General features: G+C 42.0%; 1 protein-coding gene across 2 annotated transcripts in view; it reads right to left on the reverse strand.

Moving 5' to 3' along the window:
* Positions 1–12,926, reverse strand: part of LTK (leukocyte receptor tyrosine kinase) — a 100,166-nt gene extending 87,240 nt beyond the window's left edge. For both annotated transcript variants that reach the window (XM_030481748.1, XM_030481747.1), the window contains exon 1: positions 12,790–12,926. In XM_030481748.1, the coding sequence (XP_030337608.1) occupies positions 12,790–12,832 (43 nt within the window). In that variant the 5' untranslated portion in view covers positions 12,833–12,926. The remainder of the gene's footprint in view (positions 1–12,789) is intronic.
* Between the last annotated feature and the right edge of the window lie 3,477 nt (positions 12,927–16,403).

Genomic DNA, 16,403 nt, shown 5'->3' on the forward strand with positions numbered 1-16,403 from the left:
AAATCACTGGTGTCGTTTCAGTCTCCCAGCAGTGCTCTGCAGAGCTTCTTCCAGAGCTCTCATAGAATCACACATCTCAAAATGTCCTTTCTGTGCCAGCCCCCCTTGAAGAAGCCTCAACTCCTCTGCATCAAGAAGTTGAAAATGATGCTGTAAATACCAGAATTGTCCCAAGCACTGCCAAGAATGCCTATCACCATAACAGCCAGCTGCCTGGTCAATAAAAGCTACTGCTTCTTTGTAAGCAGAGGATGAACTCCTCTTTGCTGTATGAGTAATGAGAAAATATGACAGAGCATGCACAACATATGCACTATGAGGGAATTGCACAGTCTATAGTAGGTAGTATATTCTTTTGGAAGCAGATGTTGAAGCATTTCAATACAAGAAAGACACTGAGGTGCTGGAACATGTCCAAAGAAGAGCATCTTCTCTCAAAGCATTTCTTTCTCAAAGAAAGGGTATAGAGCACAAGTCTTACGAGGAGCAGCTGAGGGGAAAGAAAGAAAGGAGGCTCAGGGGAGACCTTATCACTCTACAGCTACCTGAAAGGAGGATGTAGCAAGGTGGGGCTTGGTCTCTTCTCCTAAGTAACAAGTGGTAGGACAAGAGGAAATGGCCTCAAGTTGCACCAGGGAAGGTTTAGACTGGACATTAGGAAAAATTTCTTCACCAAAAGGGTTGTCAAGCATTGGAACAGGCTGCCCAGGGAAGTGGTTGAGTCACCATCCTTGGAGGCATTTAAAAAGACCTGTAGATGCAGTGCTCAGGGACATGGTTTAGTGGTTGACTTGGCAGTGTTAGGTTAATAGTTGGACTAAATGATCTTAAAGATCTTTTCCAACCTAAATGATTCTATAATTCTATGATTCTATTTGCATTGCCCTCCGCCAAAGCCACCTAAGAATGGCTTTAACAAGAAGGAATTTCATCTTGTATTAGGAAAAAGAGAGCCATGTAACCTGCCACAGTGCCATAACCACACCTGAAGTATCCAAGCTAGAATCTGTTACTTTATCCTTCTATATCACAATATTTTGGGAGGGCTGGGTAAATAGTAGTTGCTTTTGGGGCACTGAATTCCTATTTTACTCACTCCTACTCAGAGTAAGACTAGGTTTTAAAGTTACTCTGAGGCATGTTGGAAAGCCAGTTCAGTTCCCAGGATAGTAGTAAGGCAGACTTCATTGATAGAGCTCTGTGAGGGAGAAGGCTCTTATTTGGCTTTGAAGGCAGTTGTGGCCACTGCTACCACTCAACATCAACACACCAAGGGCACACATTACAGTGCCCCGGCCTATGTCTCTGAAGAAGAGATGCGGTTACCACGCCAATGAAGTTGGACAGACACCTACCCCTACTATGATCTCACCAGCACAGCCCTGTCAGGTCTAGAGGCAAACACCTTTCAAACATCTTCCTCACAGCCCCTGCTGGAAATCGTTGCCAGCTTCCACGGTACAGACCACAACTTTGCCAGGAAGGGATCCAGCAGCATGTGGAGTCTGCCAGTGCCAGCTGAGGCTCCCAAATGGGCTTCCTAACAGCTGAGCCTCTCAGTGCCAGCTGGCCTCCAGAAGAGGAAAGCAGTCAAACACACACTTAGAGGAGGCTAAGAAGGTGGAATGAGAAACTGAGCACAAATTTCAGCAGGGTATTTAGCAGTTTGGCAGCCAAGATTTCAAATGTCTTCCTTGCATCATGGCTAGTGTTCTCTGCTGCTGTAAGCAATGCTCGCCTCCAAAGCACACTCAGCTTGTGTACTTTATTCTTTGCATACACTTATTTCTTCCTCTTCATGCATGTGAGAATCTGGGCTTTGAAACCAAAGGCATAGAGACACCAAGCAATTGCTTTGCATTATTTTAAAGCTCATGCAGGTGTGAGTAGCTGAAGCAGAGAAACAAGCTGTGTACTTCTAACAAGACCTAGACCAGTGCATCCTTCACTGAGCTCAACCTGCCAGGTACTCCTACCCACTGTGTGTAAGAGATAGCAAGCCACAGGAGAAAGAGGAAGATGCAGGAGTAGGGCTGATGAGGTGCAACGACTTTGCACATCAGGCAAAATTGTCAGAAAGTTTCCAAGACCTGTAAAAACAAATTTGACTTCATAAAACCGATAATGTTCAGCACACAACTCTGTCAAAAAGATGAGGGAGATGGAGAACAAGAAGCTGATTACTGTACTTTAGTTAGCATTCACAAAAGGTGTTACTTTCAAATAGCACCAGCATTTGGTTGCACCTAGAAACACAACACCAGCAATTATAGCTATATTCTCTTCTCGCTTTCTTCCAAAGGTGAAACTGTACTCTGAAAATTGACTGAGTGTCACAAATGACTGAGCTGGCATGACGAATATCAATCATGTCACCAGAGAAACAAGAGGGAATTTTACATCTATTCATTGGTGCTGTGCCTTCTCAGGAGCAGATAAGGATACATTATGGAAAAGCAATACAAATGCACACCTTTAAAGAGAATACTTTTTTTCTCCTCCACCAATGGAAAAGCCAATGCTGTCAAAAAGCTCTTATCAGTTACTCAACATTCAGTGTGAAAGAATAACCTTTATTTTTTCAAAGCAACACATTTATATTTCCACTGAAATTGAGTTATAGTTTCTACCTGTGTTTCATTAAAAAAAAGGCCAAAAAATAATTATGTGCACTGAATCTATTTCAAGGAACTAGAATATACTGATTTATGTCCCACCACATCTGAATAAGGGAGATAAAATAGGTAAAACAGAACAAAGATTAAGGCACCAAGACTAAGTAGCCTCCCTTAAATCACATGGAAAGCTTATGACAGAACTGGAAACTAGCCCTAGGAATTCTGACTCCCCTTACCATATTGCAAAAGAGCTAGATAATACAACCTTAAGGTTCACTTTGCTTAACTCAAATTTAAAGTCACATTAAAAGGAAAAAAGGATTTATTCTGCACATTCATCTTTAGTAGTGTGTTAGGATGATTGAAAGAATGACAAATCTCTCCAGTGCTGCCAGTGCTTATAATTCCATTCTGAATTCAGTTCTCTACAGTGTTTTCTTAAACATGCAGTTTCTGGACCCATGCAATGACATGAAAATTACAGCAACAAAAATTGTTTAATAGTTACCCAGGGTAGCAAACACAAACTGGAAAGACTCAGAAACCAGATGGCTCATAAATATGTTTGTTTTAATTTGATGATTTTTAACCCTATCTTGGGATGTGGAACCTGAGCTTGGAGAGTTTAGGTACCAGAAAATGGTGCTTTCTATACATTTACCCTTCACTAAGCTCAGAAAGACCAAGCAAGGTACTTTCAGCTGTCAGTTCTCAACAGCCTTATTTCTTGCTCTTTTGTTGGGGTCACCCAGAATAAAAGGACATGCTGAAGAGTATTCTTAAATGTAGCTGACCTTTTTATGAAAACTCATGCTAGAGCTTATAAAACATCTTGTGTATAAAATTTAAGCCTGGGCCCAAAACTATTTTACTGTTTCCTTTTTAGATGGTAAATGTAAACTCCAGCTCTCCACCCTCAGAACAGGTTCAGTCCTATCCCAAACTGTTTCAGAACACCTCTAACAACAGTCTGTACGTGGTATGGGTCAAAGCTGAAAACAGACTATTTTGTCTGAAGGGAAGACTTGGAGACTTCACAGCAACACTGTGTACCTCTTATTCCTCAGTACTGTAGCATCAATGATTCAGACTGCTAGTCTGAATTCTGTCCCCTAAAACCATTTTGATGACAGGATGCCAAAAAGTAACAAGGTCTAAAAATAAGAAATTGTCATAAACAGAACTAGAGAGCTAACAACAATGTTCTTCTATTTAGTAAAATGGTATCGTAGGTCTTTTCACAGTGGTACATTTCATATGGAGGTTGTCGGCTCACTGACATGTAGCTGACAAAGCTGATATCAAGCGCTTGCTTCCTTGCAAGAGAGCGGAAAGCAGACATTACTAAGCTATATAAGGGTGTATTCATGTAGTCCAAGTTCAGGTATCTAACAGGTTAGTTTCACAAGACGCTTCGTTCAATGAGTGGGGGGAGAGACTCAGAAAAAAAACCCCAACAGCTTGAGAGCTTCCCTAAATAATTCCTTCCCCCTCTCCTCTTCCTCTGGCCCCACTGGGAGACTGACTCCCTTCTTGTCTTTGCTCAGCAATCACCATCTCCTCAATTGTACCCACACAAGCTGTACAGGGTCACACTACAACTGGACCATTAAGATGATTTACAAAAAAGAAAGCTGCCTTTTAACCTAGATAATTTCAAAGCATCCCTGCTGACAGCTAAAATGAGACTGTGCTGCTGCTTGGGGGTTGGCAGGAGAGGTCGAGGTGGGCATGAATGCTGGAGAGCTGAGCTAAACGTCACCTGAACGTTGACCTTCTTCATGTTCACTCAGTCTCAGGAGTCCTAAGAAATCCAGTGGAAGAATCAGCACTTCTACATCTGAAATTCTGTATTTACTTGACACAAGGCACCTTCCACCATTCTCGGTAGAAGAATGTCACGACCATTATTAATTGGGCTGTTGCTTCTTGTCAGTCCTCATTCTTGCAGCCACAAAGCAATTTCTATCAGTAATGAAATAACTTCTCTAGCTTACCCTACACGTACCCCGGTACTGCAGTGAATGTAAATTCTCCTGAAGCTTAATTAAAAACTAACTATTAGCTAGATTTACTAGAGCTGATAGCCTCTACAGTCACATGCCATATAAATGCCTCCAAGATGGGAATCTATATATTAAATACATAATCAAAATATTACCACAAACAATCACAAGCAACCTCTGACCATTGCACACTGTTGGGTAACTGCATTCACTGAGGAAAGTGTGGAAAACAAATTGTTTAAAGCAAAGCTTTTTTCCATATCTTTTCAGCCCTTTAATAAGTGAAAAAAATTATTGTCCATCAGGAAAAAAAACCTCTTTCATTAGTTTTCATGCATATATATATGCAGGAAGACACTCATGAGAGGAAAAAAAATGTTTGGGAATTACAATTTATCAGGAAATCAAACACGAAAATAGCTTTCAGAGTGAAAGCTAAATGCTTGTGCCAAGTCAGACCAGTCCAGCCCAGCTCTAGATGAGGTGAAAAGAGCTAAATCTGCCCAAGTCTTTCATTTTTCTATCCACCTGAATAGCCAGAAGACAAGCCCTTTTGAAATAACTAAATGAAAGCCAGCTTGGTTTATTCATCATGCTTTGCTTATAATTAATTCACAAGAGTTATATTACTGACTTTCAAATTTCTTCTCTAGGATTGTAACAGACTGACAGAGTCTTATTCAGAGACAGTTAAAGACAGCCCCAGTCTTTAAACTGGGAAGGTTTAAACTCTTCTAAGAACCTGATAGATCTTGAAGGGCCACGAGGAATGTGGGACTTGAGGACAGTTGAACAAAAACTTGGCGATAGCAAGTATTCTGCAATGACTATGCTATCAGGGCTTATAATATTCATAAAGTCTAGGGTCTCATTAAAACCTAGGCTGAACTGTTAGCCTGTATGGGGTTAAAGACAGCTTCTTTCAGAGGTTTTAAATACTATTTGGCCTCCTGTAGTGACTGTAAAGACAGAAAATGTTCCCGTTGTGAATTACATACTTTCAAAGAGTTACTCATGTAAAGAGATCTGAACTCCAGCACAGCACACATCAAAATGCCATAGAGCAAACTCTAAAAACATGTTCAAGACCAAGGAAATTTCAAGCAATCGTGTTTTGCTATGACTCTATTTGCTGAAGTCAAATTAGCAAATATGGACTAATCACTTGGAGCTCAGAAGGAAAAAGAAATTATAAATAGCAGAGACTTGGAAAATTAAAATTGCAGTTGAATATAACAACAGAAACAGAAAATCTGACAAAATCGAGTTATTTAAGGCATTAGAAGGGTGTGAGCATAATGGTCCATGCTCCTTACACTGTCTAAAATACTAGTCAAGACACGAGGGTCTGCAAAACTGCCAGATGAACTCTCCAGTGAAGCAAAGCAGTTTTTCAGTTCAGTTCCAGTTTGAATTAGGCTTTGCCTGAGGTTGCTCAGGTTCAGGCTGATGGCTGCTAACCCTTGTTTTGGTAATCCAAAACCACACTAGCTGGGCTCATAGTCTCCACTGGAAAAGAGACTATGAGCTCTCCTCTATCCTGCTCCTCTGCCCAGCTCTGGCCACCTCCCATCCTCTCCATGTATTCCCACAGTTTCCTCCTGCCTTCCTAATGCCAGGAAAACGGAACAGAAGTTGTGAGGCTGGTAAACCCAGGCTAGAGGCAAAGCTACAAAGGGGAGGGAATGCTCAAGCACTCAGAGTTCACCCTCAGCATGTAGGAAAAGCTCTTGGTCAGAGCTGCAGGGCCACTCGAATCAGCTCTACATTGCTATGTGGAAGCAGGCACTTGTGAGGGTCCCATGGGGAAGCAGACGCTGAATGCAAAACTGGTCAGAAGCCCACCACAGTTTGAGATTGCTCCCGTGCCAACGGCATCTCTGCTGTGGCAAGCAAGATTTCTGCAAACTCTGACTGAACCAGTAACCTATTGGGTTCAGTTCTCATTGAGGTTCCAATATGACTGCCGCTATTGGTTCAGTTCTGATTCAAGGTGGGGAAAAAAGTTCCAGTTTGGTTTTATTTGGCTCACAGCACAAAAACTCTTCATCATGACAATGCAGGAGCAGGTGCACTTTATTCTGTGTACCAAAACACCATCACATCACTCCATGTCACTTCCTAATGTGTCTCTCAGTTACATTATCGCTCCTATATTTTTAATATATAAATATGCATCTCCATAGACGCAGGAGAGAAATGTGGATGCTCTACCCCAGAAAGTTTGGCTGTTTATCCCTCAAACATATGTTGTGCTACAGACTGGGAAAAAAAACCCCTCCCTAAGTGAGCAACAGAAATGCATGAATAAATGCATCATTCTTGGCTGATATGCCAAAGCTTATGGGATTTCCGATACCAATTAGCTGAAAATCTGTGATGTCTTATTAACAGACATGGCTCTCCCATTAGATAGGGCAAATGTTAAGCTGAGTTGCAAGGATAGATCTGTGCTTTTTGGAAAGACTTCAGTTTTTAATTCTACACTTCAGTCTCATTCTTGACTACCTTTAATTCTGATGAGCCTGCTGTGTCAATAGGTGTCTCTTCTGGTTTTTTAAACTCGGTACCATTTTCAGGGTGTTTCCTTCATATAGAATAGAATAGTTCAGTTGGAAGGGACCTACAGCAATCGTGTAGTCCAATTGCCTAAAACAAATATAAAGCCAGTTAGAAATCTTGAGTTTTTCACCAACAAGTGGAAGACAAGGTTGTAAAGACCTGTGTAATGTTTCATGTTCGCCAGCCAGCTTTATATTAAGGAGGATGTATAGAAAACCTGAAACTCTCCTAAAAAGATAAAACCTTGCCTGTGAATAAGCTTCTTACCAGAATTCTGAGTTCTTTGTTTCCTCAGCACACACGGAAGAGATGCTTTTTCTAGTTGAGGAAGACTGGAAGGTGATTTCTGTTTCCTCTTATGTCATTTCTATCTATGTCATTACTCCTTGTGGGCCCTGCTGTACTGGTAGCATACACACTGGAAGAAGCTGCAGTGTGGAGGTACACCACCTTGAGAAAAGCTCTAGGAAACAGCACACTTGAGGGAGGCAAAATGCTTCATTGACACCCTGTCACTTGCTTGAGAGCTGTAGTCCTTCTGGCAGTGCAGAGACCCAGGGAGGTCCTGATGCCACATTTACCCAAGTGTAAAGGTCCTGCACTCTGAGCTCCCCTCCTGCACATCTGGCATAAAAAGGCAGGAACCTGGCATTCCCCTGGCATAGTCCCTCCAACCCTAATGGTGCTGAACCAAAGTTCCTCCTGTGCACACATAACCCAGTGGTGTGATCTGCCACCACTCTCACAAGAGATCTTGGTTCTCCCTATTCATTGTCAGACCAGCTGCAGGTCACCTCTTTTCCAAGCTGGCCTGCTATCCTACCTGCCATGGGTTTCATCTTTGAGCACACCCTGTCCTGCTCATTGCAGGCCACATCAAAGCACCGGGTTTGTTACACACCAGGAGAAGAGAGAAGCAGGGAGCAATTATAATGGAATGGGAGGAAGAGGAATTGTGAGAGGAAGGACTGATGCTGAGAGACAGGAAAAGACTAGAAGCCTGATCCAATTAATTAACATAATTAATGTCATTATTTTCCTTCTCTGATTTAAGCATTCAATACAGAAATCATGCTTACTCGTAAGAGTCTCAGATAAAAGTCTCCAGATACAGAAGGCAGGATGATGCACTGCTGTAACTGTGTTCCCATAGAGGTCCATCAATTTGCATTAACTATGAATCCCATGGACTCCTTCCTCTCCATTTGTTTCTGGAAAGAGCTCACCTGCCTCTCCTCTCAGCAGCTGCTTTGTGCTTCTGCTTTTACTAAAGCTTTGCAAAAGTTCAGATTGTGTTTCCTTTATTCCTGAGGAATTCTACCCAACACCAAGCTATAAACAACAGTAGCAGCCACTGTGTGGATGTGCAGCAATAAACATCAGCCTGAGGACCTGCATGCACAAATCTAGGTACAAATCGGTATGTGGTATGACAACATAACTGAGCTGCTTTAATACAGGATTTTCCAAGTTACTGGTAAGCCCAAAGAAATTCAAAACAAACAAACATAAAACCCACATAACAATAACGAAGAAAAACAGAAAAAAACCCCCAAACCCAAACAAAAACCCGAGCATTTTTTCAGAAGTTTATACAATTGCAAAGACCTGCACATTTCAGGGAGTGTTGAACTGTAACATTTCTTGTCAAAACTAAGAATGTTTTAAGATTTTTAAATAAAGCTTTAAGATTTTTGAAGAAAAAACTTCTCTAAGCAAAAGTTTGAATTAAAAAATTGAGCAGCCAGACTGATTTGAATGTCTTAATATGAACTGACCAGTGCACACACAAACCAAACCTCCACACATAACAGCTCAAAACCTAGACCCTTTCTTTGTGAAGTGTCACCACATCAGCATTTTTCACTACAATCAATTCAAGATGAAGATTTCTCTCCACTGTAGTCACAGACAGCAGATGCAGCTCTGCACACCAGCACAGGCAGTGTGCATCCTACCACATACAAGCAGGGTGAAGACAGGGACACTCCTGTGTATGTGCTGAAGGCTCTGGAGCGTGGGAGAGGAATGCTTTTGAACATCACTGAGCGGGGCATCCTTTTCTCCCACTTTGATCTTATGGACTAATTAGAAACTGTGCAGCTACGTAATACTGACAGTAAGATGCATTTCTCTGATGACTGATCACAAGACATTGTCTTCAGCTCTAAAGTGACAGTACACACAGCTTTCACTACTCAATGTCTTCCTCTTCCACCTTAGCCCTCTCTCTTGATGTAGTTTACAAATCCCTACCATTTGTCTGCATGTGCTTCCTTACTGTAGGATTCCCATATATCCATCCTATCCTTCTCCACTGACTTTCAGCTACAGCCACAGTGCCATACAGCACCAGTATCTGTAGATATGCTGTCATTCACACAGTAAAGGACCACGGACCTAACTCTTTAGACAGATTTCAATGTTCATTTAGTGCTGTCCTGGTTGGAACTATTTAAGTAGCACACTATTGTATGTGTGTGTACTTTAACTGGGCAGAGGTAGGCACAAGAAGAAGAAAATAAGAGAGAAGTTCTTGAATGAACAGACAAAAGACAACACAAGGCTCCATCCCTCCCATTCCTGGCATGTTCTCCTCTAGACAGACAAAGGGATACACCAAAGCAACACAGGTTTGTCGAAGTGAGATAGATGTGCTGGTTTATATTAAGAACAAAATGAGGTACTGTAGTCCTATATAAGCATCTTCATGCATATGTGGACTGATTAAACTTAAATCAGCTTAAACTCAGTCTATAAAACAAGCCAGCTCAATTCTGACAGGCAGGCAAACCCAGGGAGAGGAAAAAAACCCTCAAGGCTTTTGAAAACAGTTTGTTAGATAAATGCAAGGACAAAATAGCATCCAAGAATGGAGCATCCACCATTGCCATGCTGATCCACCATTCCACAAACAAAAAGCTGGCTTTCTTACTCCTAAACTTGCCATCAACCACCTTATGCCTCTCTGGCTTAGAAAGGATTCAACAAAACCCAAACCCAAAACTATTCCTCAGGCTGAAGTTAAACATAAGATATCCTATTCTGTGACAGCTCCACTACAAGCATGGGAAAGGGCTGTAAAGAAAGACATGACAAAATGCCTCTAGTAATATTATCTCAAGAACTGTGGTTATACTCGATAGCTAAACTCTGAGTAATGGCATAAGCATAACTGCACTTTTGGAAAGGTGTTTGAGGTTCTCCTGGGACAGTGTGTTGTGCTGTAATTTTGCAGCTATTTTGCCCTCCACACCCAAAAGCAAGATCGTGATATCTGGCCAAGCACAACCCAGCTTTTCATAGAGGAGAAAAGGCCTCACCTACCCCTTCCACCAAGCTCAAGTAATCAAAGGAAAATCATCCAGGATGAAGACTCAAAGCAATGCTGGTGCTTAAAATAAGAGGAAAATTCTCCCACACATTGATCTGGTGGCTTTTTTCACCTTCTTCCAAGCCATCTCCTGAGACCTGAGGCTACTGTGCAGCTTCAGCCTCCAAAAGACTATGAAGTTGCTTTTACACTGAACAACGCACATTTGTCCTTTCCTGGTGGTGGAGTTGTTGGGTTTGGGGTTCTTTTTCTAAGGGTTTTTTTTCTGTTCTTGTTCTCAACAACTTTCTCATTTTTCTCAGTCTTACTTTTTGCACCAAAAGAAATTCCAACCTCCTCCAGTGATTTGGTGTGCCAAAAATTTTCAATGGATGAGAACTCTGAAATTATCCATTTAGGATACAGCTCATCAGAAAGGCAGATGCCAGCCAGTAAAACAATAGAGAGAAAAATAGAGAAAAGTGGACCTATAAATTCCCTTACCACCAACACCTTGGGCTTTCGAAATAAAGAAGGAAATGTAAAGCCACTCGGAGAACATGCTCCAGGAGAACTTCCTCAGTGGAAACACAAGTGGTTTTTAAAGTAATTGACTGCAGAGTCTGAGAGCTGACCATAATAACCCAGTGAGATGAGCAACCCCATGTGAAGATTGTGACAGCAGCTATGCAGTTAAATGCTCATGCATCCAAGTCTCTCTCTGGGTGATTGAGATTATTTTTGGCAAAAGACTGGACAGAGATTGTAAAATGTGCGTTTGTTTTCATTTAGCTCTTTACTTGCTCTCTCCAAAACACACCTTTTTTTATCTCTGCCCTAATACAGTCATGCTTCAAATCACAGACTTGGAGATACAGCAAATATAATGACTACTCCTTACACTAACCTTATTTGCATGTTGAAAGTCACTCCACCAAAAACCCTGGGATGATACTTAGCAGCTCTTGATGAGCCTGCATGCCATGAGAACTGAGGCTGTGGGGACACACAGCAATGCTTTCATGGGCTACACTTGCCCTGGGACCCTTTGACAGTAAAGCAATCTCCTCCCAATAGGAATAACAGTCCAGAAAAAGCCTGAAATCAAAAACTCTGTGCTATGATTTGGCAATTAATTGTAAATAGAACTAAATGATGAAACCTGCTTAAAAACTGATGTCCTAGTGTGTCTTGATATCAAAGAAAACATATACAGGTTCAGCATTTAGCCAGAGAATTTCACTGCACTAGCAAGAGCTAGTTGTACTGCCCAATAACCTCTTTGCCTTACCTCCTTCCCTGTCTGGAAGTAATATGATTTGTTACACTGAGAAATACAGAAGTGTCTCCTGATCCTTGCCTAAGGGTCAAGATGATGTTCCTGTCTCAGCACTGGGGGTACTATTGTAACTTCTGCTCTCTGAGAAGTTCCACATGTCCTGATAGAGGTTTTTCTCTCCTAATTTTCATAACGAGTTTGCTTGCCACTGTGCACATATAGGAAATGTGTCCCACTCCTACCCTCTTCTCCCATCATTGGTTGTGTGCATGCTGCTGCTTCCCAACTTCTCTCCTATTACTGCCACTTCCCTCCTGACATCTCCCTTCTTATCTCCTACTGCTGTTTCCTTCCTTTTGCTGCATTTCAGAACCAAAGCCGACAACAATAAGCAGAGTGGCACAAAGATTCCTTTCAAAACTCAGCCTGAGCATCACTTTCTTGGTGGGAGCTCATAGCTCCATCTTTTACAGTCCCGATACTTTCTCCCTTTATCTGGCTCCCTCATCTCTCTCCTTAGACAAAGCATCGTCTCCAAATTACACCTTTTCCTGTAAGCAACCTTCACTCCTCTTGGAACATTACTTTCACTCACCTCGCCAAAACAGTCCCAGAGAAAGCAGTCCAGTAATCAGAGAAGCAAAATGGTCCTGAGGTATAGCCCTTAATTTCATGCTGAACCCTTGTACAATGACAGTGCCTGCTTCCAGCCTGGGAGCCTCAGTCAGCAGCAGCCTTTCTAAAACTATGGATCAGCTATTCATTTCACTTAACAAAATTTACGTAGAATCAATACCCATCATGATTTGTCTTCCCACATGTCACCCACTTTATATACGTTTCATGCCAGTACTTTCTCCCCCCTCTTCTTTTTTCCCCACTGTTCTGAAAATCATGCTTTACTGGTTTTAAATATAAAAGAGAAGGGGCAATGCATTAAGTCTGAGTCCCTTCACATAAAAGGGAGTTTGGACCAGAAAGAGATGGGGGGAAGAAAAAGAAGTTACTTACCCACCGTGGTGACCCACAGCAGCAGCTGTGGGAGCCGCTTCATGGCTCTGCCGGGTGCAAGCAGGTCCCAGCCGGGTGCGCGGCTCCGGAGGGGACGTGCCCGGCGCTTCCTGCGGGCTCCGCAGGAGCTCTGAGGCTGGGCTCGGGCTCCTGCTGCTTTGGAGGAGAATTCCCACCTCCTGCTCAGGAAGGCTCGCATGGGTCCTAGAGCCACCCTCCCTCCCTTCCTTCCTTCCCTCCTCCTCCTCCTCCCTTTTTGCATACCGCTCCTGCACGACCAGCAAATCCACAGCGCAGTTGCTTCAGACATGAACGCATCCATCTATAAATTTTTTCGGCATTAGTATTCACTAGGAAAAGCTGAATTCAGCATCTTGCTGGGCTGTTCCCGCTTCTCAGTCTTCCCTTGCAGCTGCCTCAATGACACATGAGACACACTCTGCCTGGACCAAACTCAGCTTGTATTTAAGGTGATAGAGAAGATTCCCTTGGTCTGGAAGTCCTTTCAGTGACTACCCTGAAAAAGAAATCAGACCTATTTACACAGCCTACACACCCATCTTTCTTTCCTTAACTTCACTTATAGCCACTTAACTCCTGAGTAAGACAGCCTCAGCTGGTGTGACATGCAAGAGGGACCTGCAACACAGTAAGGCATAGGTACTCTGCCTGCAAGCTTGTGCACCTGCTCTTTAATCATTTTACTTGTTAAACTCCTTTTTCTTCTGGTCCATCAGCATTTAAACCACATTAGTTCACTCTGCCTTCAGTTTGTTTGCATGCAGGTTTTTACTTCACGGGGAGCTTGTTTTAAAATATCAGCTATTCTTTTTGGAATCAGAATACATTCTATCTGCTTAATTCTCTATGTGGACACCCTTACCCTGGGTTAGGAGTGCTTTAGTCCAAAGTACCATAATTTCTTGTGTCTGTGGGCTACAGTAATACAGATTGCAAACTTGTGAATTTAGCAGGTAGTACCCAAGTCTTGAGTAAAGTATCATTTATGCTGTAGGCACTGAAGAAATTTGGAGTTGATGTGAACTAAAGCCCTGATAGGTCCAGTGGGCCTGGCACTTTCCAGGCAGAGGCCTGCATTCCATATTTAATCGTGGTTCATAGATTAGACTAAATATTTAGTAAATTTATTTAACCTTCTGTGCCTCTTCTGCTGATATCTGTGAAAAGCATGCGCTGACCGAGGGTAGAATTTGCTTTTGTATCATAACCGTATTTGTTAGATCTCCCAATTTGCTCTCTGTTCAGCAAAACATCACTCCCTTCAACAGTTTTAAAGCAGCATATTTCGGAACACAACCTGGATGATTTGGAAGAAAATATCATTCCGAAGCTTTCCTCTACAGCCACATGAATTACAGAAGTATGGTAGCAAGAAACACAGACATTATTGATTGCTCATTAACTAAGTTTATATCAACTGTCCCCCAAGCACAGTAATAACCAAGAATAGTGTTTCTACCCAATACCAGAAAAAAAGAAAGAAAAAAAAAGGCTGCCAGCTTTCTATCTCTTCATAAATAACTTTCTTGGCTGAGGCTCTGGGCCTGCAAAGCAGGTAATTTTTTACTCCAATTGGTAAAAAAATAGAGGCACCTCAGAAATGTCTGTACTTGCCTAAACCCTCCTCTGAACAGAAATGCAAAAACCTGTATCTGCAAGGAACTGGTAGCAGCAGCAGAGACAGACAAAATAACACTGTTTCTGATAATACCTGATAATACTCAGTTTTAGGGTAGCTTATATTTTCCATGGCTTTCAGTTAGTTTGGCCAAGACAGATGAATTCTGAAGCTCATTAGAGAAATGTGAGGCATTCTATAAAAATGAGATAGATGCATGTGATGCTTTTAAGAAGAGAGTAAAAGCGGAGGAGAAGGTGAGTAATCTCTGACAAACTGGCTCATTAGCCATTTGGCTCAGAAAAGTAAACCTTGGTCTACTGGAAGGTCCACAGTTCATCCTCAGCGAGGTAATCCACATCTATGAAGCAAAGGAAGTCACTCAACCTAGACCAAACCTGATACTTTAGGGAATCAAAGATTTTAAAAATAAAAAAACGAGATGTGGAATAAAAAACGTTTCACAATGAAAAACACGAGAAGATATGCAGAGTGTGAAAACAGCAGTAGTCAGAACCATGCCCAGGGTTTGGAAATGGACGCATGAACTACAAGCAAATGCCACTCACTAAGAGTTTGCAAGTGATACAAGAGCATGAACAGCAAGAGAGAAAACCCACCACCACCACGAGAATGACAGCAACACCACCAATCCAGAGGAAATCTTGGTAGGTGTCATTGGGAGCAATGGACAATGCTGCATCAGCAGAGAACTCAACTATCAGTCTGGAAGCAACTGTGATAATTACATGCTTTTAAGTTGGGCACTGATGCACAAGCTAGAGCACTGCCAGAATGTGGATTCCAGCAATTGAAAAAACCCACTGATCTTAAATAACAATACCATCTCTGGCTCAGCAACTCAGGAACAGCTGCTGGAGCCCAGGAGAGGGAAGCAGATATGCTTGTCCTATTCTTACGTTCTTCTGAGGGCATCCGTTATTGTCCACTGTTGCAAACACAACACAGAGGGCAGCACAGAACTTGCATCTAACACTGTAACACATTAAGAGCAGGGTTGCAAGACAAGTTGCACTATGCTACCAAGAAAATTCCTCAGAACTAAAGGGAGATGAGGTGGAAGCACCTACCTGCAAGGCAAGCAGAACTCCAGCAATGGGGGTCTAGTCACTGCCAGAAAAAAAGAGATGGAGTTTTCACTTACATGTACACTCAGGAGAAAAAAACTTTAAATAGTAAAGAACATTCCCCATATACAAGAAGAAAGCACTGGAGTGGTGACCAAATGCATTTCTACATGGGGCACAAAGCAAATGATCACCTAGCTTCAATGCCTTCCTTGGGAGAGACTGTTCCCTTTCGAGCTGTGCACTGCATAGAAAGATACAGCCCATTTCTCATAGTACATACAGAACAAAAATCTGTATCATTGCATTTTGACCTAAGAAAAATACATCAAAAATACAGTCAGAGATTTCATAAAGCTTGCATGGAAAACAAGCTGTAGGGCAAAATCTAAACAAATACCATGGAGATTCCTTATGATGGAAATAATATCCAACAGAGCAAGGTGAATGTGGTGAGATGATACAGACTGGCCACACTAAGATGAAGGAGTATAACTAATTTAAAACACAAAGTATGTAAAGAAATGTGTGCTCAGTCTACTTGCCTCAGCATCCTGAATGGTGCTCTACAAAACTGTCTAACAGACATAGGATTTAACTGTTACAAAAACATCTGGAAATCTGAAGGCATTAACCAAAGGTGACCCAGTCAGAGATATGGTATCTGAGCACAAAATTAACTTGTCCTCAGATTCTTCTAACTGAGAAGATTGTTAATTTTTTCAAAGTTGTGTAGTCAGAGTTGGAGTGCATCACTTATCCGTAAAAGAAACTGGGTGTTAGTGTACATAAATAAAGAAGCAAGCTTTGGCTTTACTCCATAGCCATTAAATCTTCACGTCTTCATGCATGGAAGAACTGTGTGAGCTAAAACTGGTCATAAAACT

Source organism: Strigops habroptila, chromosome 4 (genome assembly GCF_004027225.2).
Source record: "Strigops habroptila isolate Jane chromosome 4, bStrHab1.2.pri, whole genome shotgun sequence".
Classification (NCBI taxonomy): Eukaryota; Metazoa; Chordata; class Aves; order Psittaciformes; family Psittacidae; genus Strigops; species Strigops habroptila.